The 20,313-nt window shown below is 38.7% G+C and overlaps 1 protein-coding gene across 1 annotated transcript in view; it reads left to right on the top strand.

Moving 5' to 3' along the window:
• CPED1 (cadherin like and PC-esterase domain containing 1) overlaps positions 1–17,206 on the top strand; it is a 161,292-nt gene extending 144,086 nt beyond the window's left edge. The window contains exons 20-24 of the mRNA XM_086610494.1: positions 8,206–8,426; positions 8,689–8,790; positions 8,991–9,078; positions 10,980–11,126; positions 16,979–17,206. Of these exons, the coding sequence (XP_086466620.1) occupies positions 8,206–8,426; positions 8,689–8,790; positions 8,991–9,078; positions 10,980–11,126; positions 16,979–17,206 (786 nt within the window). The remainder of the gene's footprint in view (positions 1–8,205; positions 8,427–8,688; positions 8,791–8,990; positions 9,079–10,979; positions 11,127–16,978) is intronic.
• The last annotated feature ends 3,107 nt before the right edge of the window (positions 17,207–20,313 follow it).

The raw sequence follows: 20,313 nt of genomic DNA, 5'->3' as shown, positions 1-20,313 counted from the left end.
CAAGTATATGAAATGAATGTTTGTGAGCTTGATTTCTTAATTCAAATTCCACTATGTTCTGACTCTCTGAGGTCACTGATCTATTCTAGTGTCAGATGAGAGCCAGATCCTATGTGACCTACATTAACACTACGTGAGAAAAATCTCTGTAAAACTAATTGCACTTGTTTCCCGTTCAGCATCTTTTGCAAAAGTCTCTCATCATTGTCTGATAACCTTCACTGCTCTGTAGAAATCTACTGGATCATTCCTGTTGCCTTTGCATAGATGTCCATTTAACTGGTTTATTCTTTTAAAGTCGTCACTACTGCATGTTCCCCTTTTGGTATGCTTCTCCTGTATCTTTCGCTCTGATGGGTTTTTTTTGTCATCACTTTGAAGTGGTTTTAACTTCATGTGGCATTTTGCAATAGCCTTTTTACTTCTGTAGAGCCTGGACGAACTCCTTTGTGTCAGTAGAACTTAAGAACTAAGATAGTCTTTCTTTATACCTAAGTTAGATGAGTAAAAATGGTCCTCAGCTTGAGTGGTAAGGTCCTGATTCTGTCTGTGATTAAGACAAACTTTAGAATTACTTTACACGGTCTAAGCAATTTAATAAAAGTAGTATTTTTTTGGACTGTCACTGAAAGAGACTTTTGCCTGTTAGTTGTATTATATGCTATTATATATGTCTAAGCAATCTGGATCTTTTATAAGGGAGCTGTTGAATAGATAGTAAGATATATTTTTTGTGAACAAACACATTTTTATTATACAAGAGATTTTGCTAACAATCTAAAATGTGGGGTTTTTTATTTTTATTATTTGTTTAAAACCATTATATTCTTGGTCTTTAGGCACTGACTTCTACCCAAAATAACAACATCGTAGTTTCTGTAGTAAAATAAGCAGAAAATTTCAAGACTGGAAATGTAAACAAATTGCAAAAAAAATGTAAGTGCAAACTATAAGGGCAAAAATCATCAACCCGAGTGAGGACTCTGAGATGACCTAGAATGCTGTTTGATTTATATTGTCACTTGCTGAAGTTCAATAAGAACAACAACTCACACATGTTCCACTTCTCAAAATCCACTCAACTAACCTGTGTGCCCCTGCATTCTGAGGTTTTGTAGTATGTTGCCACACTTAGCATATTCAGCTTGTGTAACTTTGGTCTCTGGAGTCCAAATCCTTTAGAAAGGAGTCATGTATCATAATCTACATTTTGCAGCATCAGAGGCAAAGTCCTTCCATCAGAACTGGAAGTAACCATGAGCTCTCTCAACCCAATTCCATTTTCTTACTTGCAGATCACACAGCATCTAAATTCTTGCTCGAAGTTTATTCTGAAATAAGGCAATAAAACTCCATGCACCCCACATAATTACCAATCCTTCCTCAGGAAAGCAGATATAGATGTTTATAGCATCATTGGATCAAATGACGTCACACCTTCCATTAAAAAACTTAACAGCCCTTTATGACTGAATTTCTTTTCTGAATATGCTTCATAAAAAGTTCAGAGTCATGCAAGATTTGACCAGGAATCAAAGGTAAAGCAAGTATTGGCATTTGTAATTCACTAGACATAAGTCTCTGATTTTCGTCCTGAAAAAACGAAAAAAGCAATTTGGATTCAGAATCCTGACCTGCTGGCTTTACTTCTTATGGTTAAAACATCATGATAAAACATTATAAACAATGTAAGTGTCTGTGATTATGTCTTTTCTTTTAAATAGGTGTTAATCACTATGTGGCTGCCAAATTCCAACTATGATATCTGTAGGCTGTCTTCTTAAACTCCGCTATTAGTTTTATATGCAAAAGAAAGAAAAAAAAATGCTTACTTGACTTTCTACTTCTAATAAATGTGAAGGGAAGTGTGTGATGAGTTAACCACTGATGTGCTGTGTCTCTGGTCTAGGTGCACTACAGCAACTGATGAAATAAGATGTACAGTGAATACTCTTTTTGGCTGAAATGCAGCACATGTAAAATCAGCAATATGTTTGAGTGCAACCATTCAGGTTTTCCCATGTTTCATAGGACAACAGTAAAATGCAGCATTCAGCTACTTCTCTTGCTCATTAATCTCTTTTATGCATTTGTCAATGTTTCTGAAATATGCTTATGGTCACCCAAACAGAGCATTTCTTTCCTATCTGCATCATAAATAAGCATTCAAAAGTGCTTTTTAATTTGTTTTATAACTCCAGGCTGCTTTCATGTCTTACATTAAAATTTAATTGTTTTTCAAAGCTCATCTCTAAAATTGTCATCTCCTTTCTCTATAACAGAAATTAATTTTCCCTGGCTATAATTTCCAATTGATTTCACATCATCATTAGCTGCTATTTTAATTTGTGTGCAAATAAAACAGTATTTGAGCTAAATTGTTTCTGTTTCATAAAAACTTAAGGCCACCTGTAGTGAAACAATAACACTCAGATTGGTGGAGACATAAGAAAGGATATATATCCACAAAAACAGTTTATGAGGCCTTATTTTGCTTTATGATGTGTTAGCAAGACTAGCCAGTCATATGTTTGTATTTCAGACACAGTAAACACGAAAATTTTGAAGTGTTGAGGCTAAGGTGGTTCTGGCTGAGTAGATTTTCATTCAGTCCACTTTTAATATCTGCAGTCCTTTTTCTCCTCCGTTTTAAACTCTAGCTAAAAGTAACAAGATGTAGGCTGTGTTGCTCTTATGGAATTCCACATATGTGCCCTAAGTGAATCAAAGAAAAAAGCAATCATAATAAAAATATTATATCCGTATTATATTGGCTCAACAAAATCCTCTGTAGCTGTGGTTAATGAGTTTTTGCTGTAAGATTTATAAAATTCTATTAAGACATAATGCTTTGGTTTTTGTACAAGAACTTTAAAAAATGGGTGAAGGAAAAGGAGTTCTAACAGGTAATTATTTATCCAGTTAACAGCATAGAGAAAGCTGGCCTCAATAGCAGAGGGGATATGTATTTCATTTATCATTGAGAAACACTACTCAGAGTTTATTCCTATAATAAAGTACCATTGAGTCATGTGTAATTAAGAACAGGAAATATGAAAAGGCAATATTTGCTGAAGTACTTAAAATTCAGCTGTTAAAACAGGAATTTTGACTTATAATTTCTTAATAATATTTTAGAGTTAAGTAGTGTTTTGGACTTACAGGTGTTTAAATTTCCTAAGTGTGGTTAATTTATAATGATAGGTCTGGTTAAGAAGTGAATTCCACTATGCTTACACAATCTTTTAGCCTGTAAGCTATAATGGATTTTTTCACACAAAATGGTTGCAACAGAAGACACTGAAAACATCTGTCTGTGTGAGTGTTGTTCTTTGTCTGGTAAAATTATAGCCTTATATATGTCTGATCCTTTAGTCATCCTGCAGACAAATCGCCCATTGACCTGAACAGTACATGACTAAGCCTTGTGCCAGACTGTAAAGAAAACAAGATACGGCATATTTTACACACCTGAGACATCATTTTGTTCATTATTGTCATAGAACTAAATACAGAAACATCCCCAGAGCCCCTGGTTCCAATTCCAGTCATAATTAATACTACATGTCATGCACAACTATAGTAAGTCCATGCAACTGTATAGAAAGAAATGTGGCCACAGCTACCACACATTCAATTACATTGACTAATTATTCTAATTCATTTAAGCTCTTGGCTTAGTTGAAGGACATAAATTTTCTTCCTGGGGCTATACACCTCTTACTTCAGCCTTTGGGTCTTCTAAGCATTTTCTGTAAGTGAAGCTGACTTGCAAAATGTGGATGCTTTGAAAGATGCTTTCTGATGATCTCCATACCACAACAAAATGTGCTTAACCAGCTCTGCACAAGGGCAGTTTGAAAGCTACTTTACAGGTAGGATTCCCTACAAATGTCCTCTTCTTCCATCTGGATTTTTTTTTAGGGAGAAAAAAAAAAAGAATTTGTCTATTTTTCCAGGATTTACACATCTCACAGCATGGTTGGACCAACAGAAGCAGATTGATGGATGCAGACAGGTCTTAATGAACGGATGCTCTGTGTGTGCAGATTTTCTGGAGATGTGCTATGCATCCACCCTCCTGGGAATGCATTGGATTACAAGGAATGCACACCCATCTTTCTATTTGAGATCTTCTCTGGGCTTACGGGAGAGCATGCCCTTTAAAATACCAGCACATGCAGTCTCCTGAGTGTGACTGCTGATGCCTTCCTGTGATGACTGCAAACAGACTTCAGCGCTCTCCATCAGGGCTGGAGGGCAGGGACCATAGGTTTCACATACCGCAGTCCTAGTGTCAATGACATATCTTTCAACAATGCTGTGATTTCACTGTGAAAGAAATAGCTAGAGTTAAAACAGACTTGCATTATTCCAGTGATACAGTCCTAGTATGGCTCATACCTACTTGAACAGTCAAAGACTTCTTGACTGAAAACTAATATGGTCGCTATAATTGACTGCCATCTTCGAGGATAACCTACACTTTTGATCTGGCTTTCTGTACAATCACAAGTCCACTTTGGCTCATTTCTCTTTTCCCCACTTACATCAAGTCTTAACTACTATAGAATCATAGAATGGTTAGGGTTGCCCAAAGGCTCATCCAGGGCACTAAACACTTCCAGGGATGGGGCATCTACAACTCTTCTGGGCAACCTGCTCCAGTGCCTCACTACTCTCAGAGTGAAAAATTTCTTCCTTATATCCAATCTGCCTTCTTTCAGTTTAAATCCATTGCCCCTTGTCCTATCACTACACGCCCTTGTAAAAGGTCCCCCTCCAGCTTTCCCGTAGGCCCCCTTTAAGTACTGGAAGGCTGCAATAAGATAACCCTGGAGCCTTCTATTCTCTTAGCAGACTTGTTTCTGAGGATTCAGGTTAATTTCCCTAGTGAAACAACCTGTATTCCTCACCAGTGTGATGTTGCTGTCTGTCGCAGTCCTGACTCATCCTGCTCAAACACATCATCTCCTAGGAACACATATGCATTCACAGATGGACACCCAGACACTCCGTGGTATTAGCTGTCTGATCTACCTCCTGGCCTCCTGGTTTACCTCTTCACAAGCTTACTTAGGAGTGAAAATGGAGATGATCTGAGACTTAGAAGGTACTCCTTCAGAGATGGGCTGTGTGCAGTCTTATCAGTCTTGTGATAAAATTTAAAGAAGTATGTCTGGGCCCTAACAGTTATGTTTTGTCCAGTTGTACTGACTGCTCTAAAGGAATATACTCTGACTTCTGTCAGCCTCTTCGTGTTCTCAGAACATCAGGACAACAATAGTACTATTTTAAGGCCACCTGATATTTTTGTATGATGCCCAGCATCATGGCATTTAAGGTCTAGAACTGCCACTTTAAGATGTGATCATACCTAACTCGTCTCTCCTGGTACTGTTTTTTTCACCACTGCACATTGTCCTCCCATCTGCAGACCTGGCCAGATAGGTACCCCAGGGCAGACTTGAAAATTCACTCATGGATCCACTGCTTATGTGTGTGTGTATGTGCAGGTGTAGAAATGTTGAAGCCCTACAATGCTAAAGTATTTAATAGCGTAAAAAAGGAGGCAGGGAGAGGGAGCTGCTCTAATTTTGGCATAACAAAAAAATGGGAAAGAGGCTGATGAGTCAATCTATCTTTGATGCTTTGCAATGTTTGAGACTGGAAATATTTACACTTCACATGTAAATTGCTAAAGAATACACAGTGTTGGTAAAACACGACAATGAACACACCATGTTCATTGGTCTTGGACGTGGTTCTTCTCTCCTTTTTTTCCATGAAGGGTGTTGCTCTGCTCTTTGAATTCACCGGCAGATCAGATTAGACCAAATACAGTTAGAAGGAGAAAATACCTATCAGAATCTTAGTCACAGTAGAATGAAGAGTGAGATAAAAATGCCACATCTACCATATCAGTGTTATAGCTGAATACGCCCCTTTGCAATTAGAAATCCCCATGGGCAGTGATAACAAAATGGTATCATATGTTATTAGAAGCAGAGGGAAAACAATCTAACATGTTCTACCAACTGCTCTATATGCTTAACCTGGTAGAGCTTGTTTTTTGTTCTCCTAGTGCTGTTCTTTGTTTTTATAGACATGTTCTCACCCACATTGCAAGTTAATGATATCCTTGCCTGCTAATATCTGAGAACAGCTTTTTAAATAGATATACATCTAGATACCACAGTGATGGATTTATGAAATGAAGATTAAAGAGACGTTGATATAGATAAACTGGAGAGATTAAGAGATTTTGCAAGTTAAAAGAATTGTTTAAAACCTCGAGTTAACCTACTTTAGAATTAGGACATATAGTAAGCATGGACTGTCTCTCTAATTGCAAATAATTGTGTGCATGTTTGTGTCTGTCAGGGAGGGGAAGAGAGAATATCCAACCAGTCCTTCCAAGGATCTGAGGATCCTTGTCTTCTGTGAGTCATGTCAAGCTTGGTTTAATGGATTTCTTCTGACACAATGTGAAAAGAGTTGGAAAATCCCGTGCATGTGAGAGAAGTGCTTGTGCAGGCCAAGCATGAACAGCAGCTGTTTAAGAATTTACTCTATGAAGCAGCTTTGAGAGATCCAGGACAGGAGGTAAAAGAGCCTCTATATGCTCAGTGATGGCTTTAATTTGTTTGCTACCATATATAATCTATTAAGGGCTTCTCTGCAGCCCACAATGACAAGACATAGGAAGCTCAAGTTCTTGTCACACCTATTCTTGGCCCTTGCACTAGAGCAGGGAATGTTCATACAAAACTATTTCTGTTCTCTGGGAATCATCATTGATACACTGTTGTGGCTTATTTTTATTCACAATAGGTTCATAGTGGGAAGTGGAATTAGTTCCTAAAACTGTGACATTCCTGAAAGGAATAGACAAATGGAGATTCATTAGATAAGACAAGTCCAAGATGCTTTCACCACATAAAATCTCTTTGGAAAAATATTCTTAAACATGTAATCTTGTGCAGTCTGAATTTTATTTGCATAACCAAATATTCAAGGTGGAAGTGGTAAAGCATCAAGCCTCAAATCAAATTTAAAAACCAAACAATAAACCCCCAACTTACAGGGTGCCAACTACCCTGAGTGCTAAAGGAGGTAGGAGAGGTTGCATACTGCTGTGCAGAGAACAGGGTCATTACTGTGTTATGGCTCTATGAGGTTTCTGACTCCCAGTTTTGCATTTATGCTCCTCTATGTGGATTTCTGGCTGAGGTGACTGTACTAATAACTGATTGCACACACAGTTTTATTGGCACACCACAGTGAACCTGGGTTCCCTTCTCCTTTGGTCTCTTGTCATTGCTCATATTCCCTTCAGTAGGAGGAAATGCTAGTCCTATCCACTAAAAATATAGAAATTGCATTTAAAAAAACCCCACACGTTAAGTTCTGTGGTCTCCACATACAGAGATATTTGATTTGTCAGGAGAGTCTGCAGAATGAGTAGGAGGAAGCCCAAATTTGACTTTGTCATTCATTTGCAAGTTCAGAGTAGCCCAGCAAAGACTGCTGATACTTGAAGTACTTCTGTCATCGTGGTGACACTTCTAACTCCCTGCAGGCCACAATGCTTCCTGGTGGTCGCATCACGCATGCTAGGACTGTCTTTAAATTCTCTACCACCAAAATACTCTCCTTTTTTTACCCCTCTGAAGAAGGGGTAAAAGAAGAAAGACCATCTCTCTACAAATAAGGCAGCAGCTGCATTCATTGATGTGCGTGTTACTTTGGTGTAAATTCTCGTGAATACTGAAGACAGACGTTAACCAAAACGTGCTGTGTAGGAACGAACCACATTAAAAACTGGAGGAAGGAAAGCAGAAAGCTGCAAACAATCATGAGAGGCTCTGTACTAACAACTGGAAGTAAATATAAACTCAAGCAAAAGAAATTAGCAAGGATGAAAAATAGAGGACTAACTGTGTAGCTATAGCCATCTCTAACCTGTACTTTTTGTCTTTGAAACATATAGTATCGCTTTTTGTTAATCAGATCACAGAGATTTTGCTAAAGAATTTTAGTATTACAATATCAGATCTGGAGAACTGGCAGCTCACACAGAGATTTCTTGAACATAATGAAAAGAGTTTAAAAACCTCCAAACTAGCTGTATTCTTTCCTTAGCTTCTGGGTTTTGGGGTGTATAACTTCTAAGTAAGTCATATCTTTTTTTTCCATTCAAAGATTCTTTTTATAGGTGACTCGACTAACAGAGGGATGATGTACTATCTAATAGAAAGAGTGAATACGACTCTTCAGGAATGGCAAAAGACTCATGATGTTAAATGTTATCATAATATCAACGAGGGGAAAACATTTATCAGTTACTCCTACTACCCCCAGTTTTGGATGAACACAAACCAGAGACCAACTTTTGAGAAAGCACTAGAACAACTGCTGCAGAGGTACCGTACAAAACCTATTGCTGCCTTGTTTGTATTCTCATTCTATTCACAAACGTGTTTAACACATTTTACAATTAAAGTCAGTAAACAATTAAACATAACGTGTGCAGACCATATTGTGTGGTTGAAAAATAGCAGAAAATTGCATCAGGCCTCTGATCAGGATGCCAGATACAGTTCACTGAAATGCAGTGCAATGCAGTTAAAATGTTTGCCATCTGTTTTCAGGCAACATGTGTTGTTTTTCCTTTCTGGGTTTCAGATCACGTCCCCTGGAGAACACAGACCAGACCGTATTAATTGTAGGTGGTGTTCAGTGGCTTAATTCCAATCACCTGCAAATTATCCAAAAGGTGTTGAACAGGTAATGTTACGTACGTGGTGTTATTCCAAGTCTGGATATGATGAATTATGAGAAACAATAAAAAAATTTAAATACAAACATTTTATTTGTTTTTTCATGGGTGTGCACTTAAGTAACTTTAAAAAAATTAAAATGCAGTGTCTTTTGATGTGTCTGTTAAGTAAAATGTTTGTCCTTTTTTTATTTTATTTGCCCAACAGGGAAAATCTATCAAATATCCTGGTAATTATCAAATCCATAGGGATGGGCTTTCACCTCCCAGTGGATGGAATACATTCTCTATCACAGGTAAGCTACAGTATGTTTAGAGTGCATTTTCATGGAAGACTTGTCATTTCAGCAATAATTTTGCTGTCTGGTCAAAATATGTTACAACTTCTGCTGAGTAAGTTTTAAGTGGATCAAAGATTAACGTTTGTGTTTGCTCATACGGCTTGTTAAGACGGATTCAAACCAATTTACCTTATTTGGTGGATTCTGCTGCAATCAGTGTGCCATTCAAGATGCCATGCTCAGTCAGCCATCCCAGGAACTAGAGGCAGACCTGGTATTAAGCCTGCTGCCAAAGTTGAGAAATCCATCTGGAGATTGGCAGATTGCTTCTCATATCACATCAAGCACAGGCTCTTCTCAGGCTTCCTCTATGGTTACTGCTGGATCAGATCCCCTGGTCTGGCTGCATTGCATGGCTCACCATAAATCTGTCTTAACCAACCGATGAAGCCAGAACATTACAGAGCAGCTGAAACACACCGGTGAATCTAGCCTGTTATTTGTATATTAATCAGATGTTACAGTCAGTTTAAATCATATCCAAGACTGTCAGAGTAACAGATGGGCTCGTTTCAAAGTGCTGTGTAACTCACTCGATTCCATATTTTTATTTAAAATTTGGATGGTGATTCTCTATTGAACACATACAAAATGTGTGGATGCAACAGGGCTGGGAAGCACCGGAGGGCAGAACGGAGTAAATGATGCCTACCAGCACTGTGTGTAGCACTCCAGCTGTTCACAGGTGTTGAAAAGAGAAAATTATTAGTTTTCATAGTTTACATACAGCACTCCTATCGCACTGGGGCTGACGCCCATGGCTTTTTCCAGCCATAACACACTGCTGTATTCAGTGCGTGATGTGCTGTTACTCTCACCATTGGTTTTGCTGTGGAGACTGCCCTGTCAGATGGTGCCCATTCTGCCCTGTCAGATGGTGCCCATTCTTTCTGTCTAATTTAGTGTTATCTAACTTGTCTGTACTGAATGGCGTCTGATTGATTTCAACCACTTCCTTAATTTATCCGGATGACCAAATTAGTATACAGTAGGGAAACTGTTGGTATCAACATGAAGAAATGTTGTCATATCTCCTGCCATAGCCTTCAACAGAGTTCAATCGTAGGAGAAGGAAGCAGAACTTTGATCAAAGGCAGGTGAGGCAAGGATAGAAAGAGTATTAAAGGCTTCTGAGGACTTCCTTTCTCTGCTCTTCATCCAGTAAATTTATAAAACTCCAGAAATCAACTACAGTGCATAACCAGCATTATTTTCCCTTTCAATATTGGATCATATGCCAAATTACCCATGTGGTTTGGGTGCTCTGGATTCCTGGATTACGCCAACTACTCTCAAAGCCCTTCTGTCTTCAGTGTCAAATCCACTGCCTTGTCAAATTTATGGCTAACCTTTTTTCTATTCCTAGCCTTCTTCCAGTAGCTTGAGAAATAATAATCTGCTCTTCAGTACAATCATTTCTAAGATACCCATGGCCCTATACTCCTCTTTAAGCAACAGTCTCAATGATTTTGTTTTGAAGCTAAATATTTCTTTACAGGAGCAATTTCACAATTTGTTATAGACAACATTTAATGGGACTTTTTTTCTGCGTTACACCTCATACTAGCTTACTACATATTAAAAACTGTTACTAATTAATTGTATTTTAAACATTTAAATCTTCCTATGAAGGAAACTGCACAACTACTGAAAAGTAATTACACTTCCTGCAAAAACCTGCAACAGTCTTGGAGTAAAACTTGTTTTCAAGAATGAATTTATAGTAATTCATGTCTGGAATATAACTTAATTGCTTTATTCAAAATGCAGTTTTACTATTAATTTCCATGTCAGAATACAACAAACTTTAAACAGTCCTTCTGACAAGATATTGCAATACCTTATCTGGAATGCAGGCAGAAGTACAAAACTTGTGGAATGAAAACTTGGTTATTCTGGATACAGCAAAAAATTTTGGCTATGAAGTTGTTGACACATTTGTCATCACCATGGGACGTTACAAAGAATTCCTGCAAGGGAAGTGCGGCTGCCATTTCCATGAGGTAATATTTTATGCTTATATCATTCCCACGTATTTAAGAGAGATTTTAACTGTCAGGTGCTTAGAAACAAAAAGGTATGCAATGAGGTCCGCATCCATGACTCCGAGTTAGGCCTGAATAAAAACCGTGGAGATAGCAGTTTGTATGGCTGCACTTGTCCCTCGCCACTCAGAGTGCAACGCTGGCTGAGGGCGGGCTGAACTGCTGTAGTGGTGATACCTTGAAATAAAAACAGGCACGCTCCTCTGCAGAGGCAACCTGTGTAAGAGGATGTTGTGTGATTTCCAGGTTCTTATACTATTTGCTATGCATTTTGTATCCCTCCTGCTTCTGCATGGACTCAGTTTATTTTTTGCCATACCTCAGTCTCACAGGTTTTTGCCTGAAGCCTTCCTAACTGAGCGGGTTAGCAGACTCCCAGCAAACCCGATGTACATTTAAAATGGAGCTTAAAATGGAAAGACCAATCTTACGACTATGTATCTGTTTTTATATGTCTGAGAAAGAGTTATCTGGGATGGTTATAATGACTGACTATACAAACAGAAGTCTAAGTTGCTTGTTTTCACTTATGCCTGTAGTTCTGTTTTCTTTTTTGTCTGAAATCTGTAGAAATTGTGTCTTCTGTTTTATAATTACTGGACTGGTGAAATAGGGACATGGTAAAATACAGGAGCAGGGCAATTGGGAACATAGTCTTCTTTCCATTCGAAGTTCTGGCAAGGAATCTTCATAGCATATTACAAATTACAGGAGTCCATGGATTAAATAAAAAATTAATAAGAAAACACATTATTATATCTAGGCACAAAATCAGACCAGAGGCTGCCAAACCAGTGAAAGTAAAGAGTTTGAAAAACAAGATATTTAAAGTTTTTCTGGTTTCCTTTAAGATGTGTTTTGAGTATGTGGTATGTCTTTTTAAAGTGAGTGCTCTTCCCTGTCAGCAAAGGAGGGATCTCGTTTAGTTTTGTATTTCTTGTACCTTACATATAGCAAATAAAGAAGTGCACCTCTGGTTTGGTGCAAGCGACTCTGAATGAAAACAGAAAGTATGATTTTTGAGTAGTCAAGTAAGCAGGCACTTTCTGCCATAAGACTGATGTCAGTAATTTTGCGTATGATAGTTAAAGAGGTGCCACCAAGCCAACTGGACTACTTCTGTAGCTTCCAACAAAGTCCTTCCTCACACCAGTGACACCAACTTGTTGGTATAAATGGCTGGTTCCCAGGTTTCTGTAACGAGTGGTCCGTTTGCTGAGAATCCAAACACGTCATTCATTGCCCTAAGGAAGATCCATGAATAGTACATTACTCCCTTTGGAAACCAGAAAGAGCTTTGAGGAATAAAGGAGGCTGATATCTTTCCAAGCGTTCATCTCTTCATCCTCAGTAAATAGTATTTCTTCAGCAAAACCTTTGGTCATGCACTCAGACATTATCAGTAACCCCATGCTTCAATTCGTTGCTGGCTATAAGGACAGAGAAGTCTTCTGGTACCTCTATAGATAAAGTCATGTTTAGCACAGTAAGAAATTGTCTGTGATGATACAAGGATCTTCATTCTTATGAACTGAATCTGGGTTGTCTGTTTAACAAAAGACTAGGAAACTACCACAAATCATTCCATTAAAATCTGTTTAGGACCATAAAACTTGAACTGTCATATCTTTCAGAGGACTGGATTTCCTCTGCATGATCAAAAAAGAGATGATAGGTGCAAGTTCTTTCATAGAATGAAATATAGAATGAGAAGACATTGTTACCCAAAAGTTAAAATGGGAGGGAAAAAAGGATGCAACGAAAGACGTCTCTTTGAAACCAAGAGTTAGTGAATTTATGGTGTTTCACAGTCAGCTGAGAGCTTTCAGTCACTAAGAAGCTACTAGTTGGATGAAATCTCAAGAGTTTGATTACTGACTAGAATAATGACACAAGCAATTTGATGTATCGTTTAGAAGACAGAACTCCACAAGTTAATTTTTATGGAGAAAATCCTAGAACTTTTTATATTAGAGTTATCAGAAAGTGTATAAATATTAAAAAAGACTATCACTCACACAAGTGAAATGCTAGCATTTTTCCAGCATGAATCTAGGAACTTGTTTTCTGTCAAAAGAAATTACTTCAAATAAGAGAGATCACCAAATGTTTTCCAAATCTCTCAGGAGAAGGATAAAACCCCTTTGCTTATTTGCCAAGTCATGCCTATTTTTCTGTAAGCCTCACTCATGGCCAAGCCTGTTCACAGGACCTTGACATGTACAGCATTAGCACAGAAGCTCTGTAGCTTCACAGGTAGAAGATGGGCCATGACACCAGGAATGGAGTGGAAACACTAATTTTTGCCATGAAGAAATTTCAGGACAGCAGTGATATATTTTCCTTAAAGATCCAAAGAAAGCAAAGATCTAAAAATAAGGTTTCCTTCATCAGACACCCACAGTATACACTGGAAAGCAAAATATACTGTGGCTAATTAAACCTAGGAGTAATTTAAACCAAACAAACTGATATTCAGTGGTGATGATAGTAAAATTCAAGCACAGGCTCCAGAGTGTCTTTGCGGTGTCTGCTGGCCAAGGACTAACATAGCAACCCTACCTATTTTCTTGTAGCCAGTGCATTATATTTAATTCTCTTAGCCACAGCAGCCACCTTTACATAAAGCAGAATAAAAAAATTAACTGTAAGGCTTTGATTTTTCTCCTTAAATACCACAGGCAGAGATATAAAAGACAGTCTACCAAACAACAAATGCGTTCCCAAAAGAGGATGGGGAGACAATCAGCTGCCACTGGTTGGGACACTGTTCCAGTATGAGGCTTACTGGGACTGAGCACAGGTTTGGAAGCGTTATCAGACCCGTCTGACCTCACATGCTGTGCATCAACCTCACAGCTGGTTTCCACCTCAGGCTCCTCAGCAGCTCACATGTTTTCAACCCATTGCAGTGGCCTCTGTCGTGCTTCGGGACCAAACACAGCAGGTGTGGTTAGTTAATCGCGCCTTTAATCTGCTCGGCTCGGTACATGAGAGAGGCACAAACACAGCTCAGTCCAAATGGAGCTGGGAAAGAAGCATTAAGTCACAGGGCAAGTATTTATGCAATGGATAACTAGTCCCATGGAGTAAATGCCTCCCTTCATTTCACCCAGACGGCTATATTGACCCTTTTCTGTCTAGAACCCAGATGTTGGTGTCTTCATGGGTCATTACTGATGCTCACCTTTTCCACAGAGCTTTTGAGTGAAACAGAGAGCTTCAAAGTGAAATATTTCTGATGCTTTGTATGGAGCTGGGTGCAAAACAGCAGGGCGTGATCGGCCATCGGCATTTTTCATGCACACCTCCATCATTTTGTATGAGCTCATGTGCAGATTTGGCCTTGCTTTTCTGCTGGATGAATCTCAACAGAGAGTATGTGCTTTTGGGGAGGATCAGGGGAGAATTTGTCTCACGGAATAGTTGTTAACAAGGCTTGAGAGGCTGTTGTGCCTGAAAGAGGCATAGATGTGCCCAGGAGAATCTATCAGCCCCCCAAAACCAGACTTGGTCCTTGAGGAAAACAGAAAGAAAGTCCTTGAATGCTTTTGATACCTCATTAGTTTTAACAATTTTGTCATCAGTTTATTTCTGGCAAGTGGAGTTTCATCAGGTGCTGAAGCAGTTTGCGCTAGGAAAATGGCATTTTGCCTCCAAGGACGGAGCCAAGAGCACTGTTTAAAACCCCGTAACTTTTCATGTTTTATGAAACCAGATGAGATGGATTAAATCTACTGCTTTGTACTTTCACTTTCTTTCTCTTAAAAAGTGACCTCCTAAACTCCCAGAAGACGACACTCTTCTATAAATGCTATCTGAGCTACAGCACGGCTGTGCAGGAATGGAGGGCTGGCTGTTCTGTACAGTCAGAAAGCAAAAACTGAAATGCATTCAGCAGTTCTCCTTTAGTTCTCACTAACTGGCCAGACAGAAAGCTATTCCCCCTGATTGTCCTGGTTAATTATTTGAGTTCCCACCAACCTGCTTCAGAGGGCCTTGAGTCACCCTGATAGCACAGAAATCTGCAGCTTCATAGACCCTACAACCTTCACTCAGATTGCCAAGGGATCTGAACTCACAAAGGGATTTATCCATCTGGGACAAAAAATCTTGCATAACTCTGGCACTAGCTCTATGCGCACGTGCAAACCTGATTTTTTAATTACCTCATTTTTCACAAATGCTTATAGTGAAGTAGATTGGCCTGCAGTTATAAAGACCATTATGGAACCTATTTTTTTATTCAGATTTATTTTCTAATTTAAGGGCATGAAATCATGATCACAATATAAAAATTAGCAACCTTGGGATTTTGATATCTTACTAAGTGGATGGCTGCTGGATGAACATTAGATTGCATTCCTAGGAGATTATGCCTAACAGGAATGCAGTTTGGGTGATTGGTTCAAGGTTGCATCGTTTTGAAATAGTTGTAAGATCTAAGGCACTAATTTAGAAAAATGAACCTGCAGTAATTGCATGAAAACAAATAACAGCCCTTGGCTTAGCTGTATCAAATTGGTCAGAGGATATATTAATTTTCTACACGAATAATTCCTGGTCTTGTTTTAGTTCAGACAGCTCCCTCATAGCCTTCCTACCCAGTCCGTCAAGCCTTTGCACATGTTATTCCTTCACTCACATTTAATTTTGTATGAGTCATTTCATTTATTATGAGCTTAACTACTTATAGACATTGTTTCTCATTGTTCAGTGACAGTAAATATAAATTATATTTTTGAAAAGCTAGTATACTTCCACACAAATATATGCATTAATAAATGAAGTCTACTTTTTCAAGTGTCTGCTGTGATTGATATAGCAGGAAAACTGATGGACGTCGGAGCTATCAAGTCAGCATATATCTACTCTTTTAAAAATAAGTTAACCACTTAGCCCCTTTTCTACTTTCTCTGGATTTGCCAATGCCTGGGTCGGGGTCCTCTGTCCTGCATATGTGCAAGGTTCTGTCTCTCTCAAAGTTTCTTCTATATTCATCAGTGACTGGGAGTTCACTGAGAGGAGACCTTCAGCATCTCAGAGGAGATCACCACCCTCATGTCATTAGGCTTCTGACAATCAGTCCTTTCACTTTCTCTCTCGTATGTTTATTCCATACAAATTGAACATGATAATCTCAGAGCTTTATACATATTTAGGGGGCCAAGGAGGAACATTCTTCTGCACTAAGTTACTGAACCACATTTTGGTTATGTCAGTGTGATGCCCCTGGGAGAGGGATGTTAAATTGCACCGTAACTCCCTTCTTGGAGAAACACGACACATGAGTGTTTCCATCTCAGCATGGAGCTGGGCCAGGTTTGCATCCAGACCTGGGTGTGAGACATTCTCACAGGGCTCACAACTGAGACACAGCATATGTTCCTCAAGTGCTTGGGATCAAAGCAGAATCTAAACCTTCCTGCAAGTCAGGGCTGTCCTGAGTTTATTTTTTCCCATGGAAAATATACAGACAAGCTGTTGAGTTCAAATTTTTAGTTCAGATACATTGTTTCTAATGAAGACAACAGAGTCTAATTCACAAACCATTACAGAATCAACCTGCTGATTATAACGGGCCTATACGTTTTAGACTTCGAGGCTTAAGTGAATAAGACCTTGCACTTTAATTAGTATGTAACATAACAAGTTGGCCCACTAAAATACTGTTTGTGAGCAACTTGCAGCTGAAGGTAAGAGTATCAGAACCTGCTTTGTGGAGAACTGTCTCAGCATTTCTGTACACACAGCTGTGTATCCTTCTAGGTGCAGGCAGAAAGCACTCACATATGTCACTCCTTTTGCAGGTGGTGAAATCCAATCCCTCTGAAGAAAGCCCGCACATAACAATGACGTTGTCAAGGCACTATATGCTGGGGAAATATTTCGGCAGTCAAAGCAAGCCGTCACAACTGCAGGATTATGCAACAAATTCTCAGTCCCCATATCATGTCCGAGGTCCAATAAATCAAGTTTATTCTGAAATCCTTCTCAGCAGGCTCTGTGCAAGTAAGAGGGAACTTGGCAGCACATAGCCTCTCTTGGATACAGGGCTGGGACTAGAGATGTGCCACTACCTGAGTGGCAATCGAAGGACTGTGGTGAATTTATGACATGCTTCCTTGATTGGCTGCACACACACCGACAGAGTTTGAGACATGTGGCATTCTTCTGAAAACTTTGTGAAGTCAAGATATGCCCTGGCGACTCTTGGTGTCAAAATGGAAGATGGAGGGATGCAAAGGAGAGAAGAGTGGAAGTTACTTGAACTGTTGCCAAAGGCTAGAACAGCTGTAGCTCAAGCAACTGCATATTAACCATAGTAAAGTGAGAGAAATACAGACACTTGAACGATTTGGAAAGGACTGCTTTAGCTCTTCAGCACTATCTAGTTTTTCTATTTATAGAGACATTGTAATTTTTGGATGTATTTAGAAACTGGCTACATTCCATTTTAAAGAGTTTTATTTTGTGGATGGGTTCCTCTTCAATGTCAAACCTTTTCTATTTAGACACTTGCTTTATACAATTTGCAAATATCTATTAGGATTTTACTGATGACACCAGGTTTTGAACTCTAGTGTTTTTAGTGAAAACGCACCCCTTCTTTCTATCTTAGATGGAAGAGATGTCTACTTTATTTTTTGCATATTCTAAAGCTAATGTGGAGATAGATTACTTAGACCTGAGACTGATTATTATGGTCTTGATGTAACATGTAAATATAGTGAAAATGTTAACGTAACCTTATTTGTGGTCCCAGTTTAGGAGAGTGGCCATATGCAGGAAGACTGCTTAGATATGTGCTTCAGTGTCTACCTTGGCCTGGAAGCCAAGCAAGTATTCTCCTCACACAGAAGTGCCATTTCTTTTATGATTTTTTATAAAATACTTGCCAGTGTGTAAAGCTGGTGCCACAAATAGAAGAAAAACTCCCTTTGCAAGCACGCATAAGAGCTTCGGGATCTGGTTTTTAATCTGTCGTAAGGTGTATGTAATGATGATGGGAGAAGAATGTACTGCCTGCATCTCATGCTTGGCAGGGTCAAGTCGTTCCCTGAACTCCAGTTTCATGCTGTAGCCCAGTTACACTGGATGTAACTGAATGATGTTTGCAGACATACTCCGGGTGAAATCCCAGGAAGAAGCTTTACCACCATATAGGTGAACTGTCTGCTGATCCCCTGCCACAGCGTTGGAATCACATTCATTCGCAGTTGTGGTGCCCTGATAGGAAACTAAATGTGGTCCAGGCTTAGAAGGTGGATGATGGGTTAATGGCACCCCGTAAGACTGTTCTCCCTACGAATTATCCAGTTATGAGTTTTTATGAATCCAGTCATGGACAGGCAATCAAAGGCAACAGTCTCTCCCACCATGAACTAGGGAAGGGAGTCAGAACATGGTAGGTATGAGTTTAATGAAGGATCTACCGAGTTCTGTGACATGCTTCCCCCTTCACAATTTTATATATAATCCTCCACTAGCTTCTACTGCCTTTGGGAAAGGATGCAGCAAGTTATGTCAGGGAAGAAACAAATTACAGCACAGAACTTATCACCATCTGATTGGGATTAGTAGCAGACAGAGGGCCTGCCTTACATAGAATTAGGACTAGAAATTCTTATCACCACATTCAGGATTTGCCAAAGAACCTTAAACTCAGCACAGTCTGTACCCCCAGCTAAAGTTTTGTGAATTCTTGCTCCTTCAGATAGATATGTGGAGATATGATGGGAAATTATCATGCAATGTGGAGTTTGGCTTCCCTAGATGATCAGGGGATCCTCAGAAAGAGGATCTGACATATCTAATTCAGGAGGCCTTCCACTATATTGACAAAATTCCTAACTTAGACAATGACGCTATATTTAGTGAGACAGTGTGAATATCTCTGTTTCTCTATAATATGCTGCTGCTGTGCTTACAGTAAATGTCCCTGAATTTCTACGTAAGATTTTCCCTGTCATGGAGCTTTGCATGGCAGATGGGTCAGGAGCTGTGCATAGATACTGAAAATGTCAGCATTTCGTTTTGAGCAATATGATTATCTAAAGAATATAATTGTATGCAAATGATACAATATATAATCTTGGGTCTGGAACTCCAGGGCTGCACCATCTTAAATTGAAGGATTTAATAGTACATCGTTAATACCAGTAGATGAAAAATGCAGCCAGATGTCTTTGGTATTAAGATGATCAATGATAGGTGTATTACAATTCTACTTCCATTAAAGATTTTTTTTTAATTCATTTAATCCACATGCTGTTGATGTTACTGCTCTGTACACAAATGTTTTTAAGGCATGAACTGGGTTTTTATGTTGTGTTGGTTTTTTTTTTTAATCAAAGCCTACTGCTGAAACATCAGCTATAATGATGAAAAGGAAAGAACTGACTTTGTTATATTGTGGCTCATATCAGTGAACGCGCAATTCATCACTTCTGGTTTCTCCACAAAATGATTTACATGTGCTGTGCACCCAGATGTCTTAAGGTTTTCCAAATCTTAATATTTTTCAAATGTATCAAGTGGAAATTTTCGTATATGTTTTCTATTTTTTACATGCCTATGTACATATATATGTCTGTACAAAGTCATTGGTACAATTTGCAGACTGATCTTTATTTAAATGAATTCTTTGAATAAGTATTTCCAACACTGTATATGAACCATGTAATCTTAGGAATAAACAAAGGGAATGCTGACTAAAACAGGTACCAAGGTATGTTTTTCATTATTTATCTTTAAAATGTATCTAGCATCTATAGGTATGTGAAAGAAGAGAGTTGAGACTGACTCTAAAGCATTGCTTGCTCATACACATTAAAATTTACAGATTAAGACAATACAAGAATGATTGTTTGAATTCCATTGCCAGCACATATGTTGCTGACAATGTTTTTCTTCAGAATTATCACTTCTGCTGTGACCTTTTACCTGAATAAGCATTAAAGTGTTCCTACTATATTAATACTGATACATAATGTAGATTTTTTTTCCCCCATATATTTCCCTTAGTCTGACTACTTGCTGTTAAAACAGCAAAGGACTTACCTAATTGTCGAGTGAGTTCAACTTTCGAATACAGACATGAATGGTCCTGAAATTGGTGGGAGGATTGGAATAATCAGACTGG

The sequence above is a fragment of the Tauraco erythrolophus genome, chromosome 4 (assembly GCF_009769465.1).
Source record: "Tauraco erythrolophus isolate bTauEry1 chromosome 4, bTauEry1.pri, whole genome shotgun sequence".
NCBI lineage: Eukaryota > Metazoa > Chordata > Aves > Musophagiformes > Musophagidae > Tauraco > Tauraco erythrolophus.
This window is presented reverse-complemented; position numbering and strand designations above follow the sequence as displayed.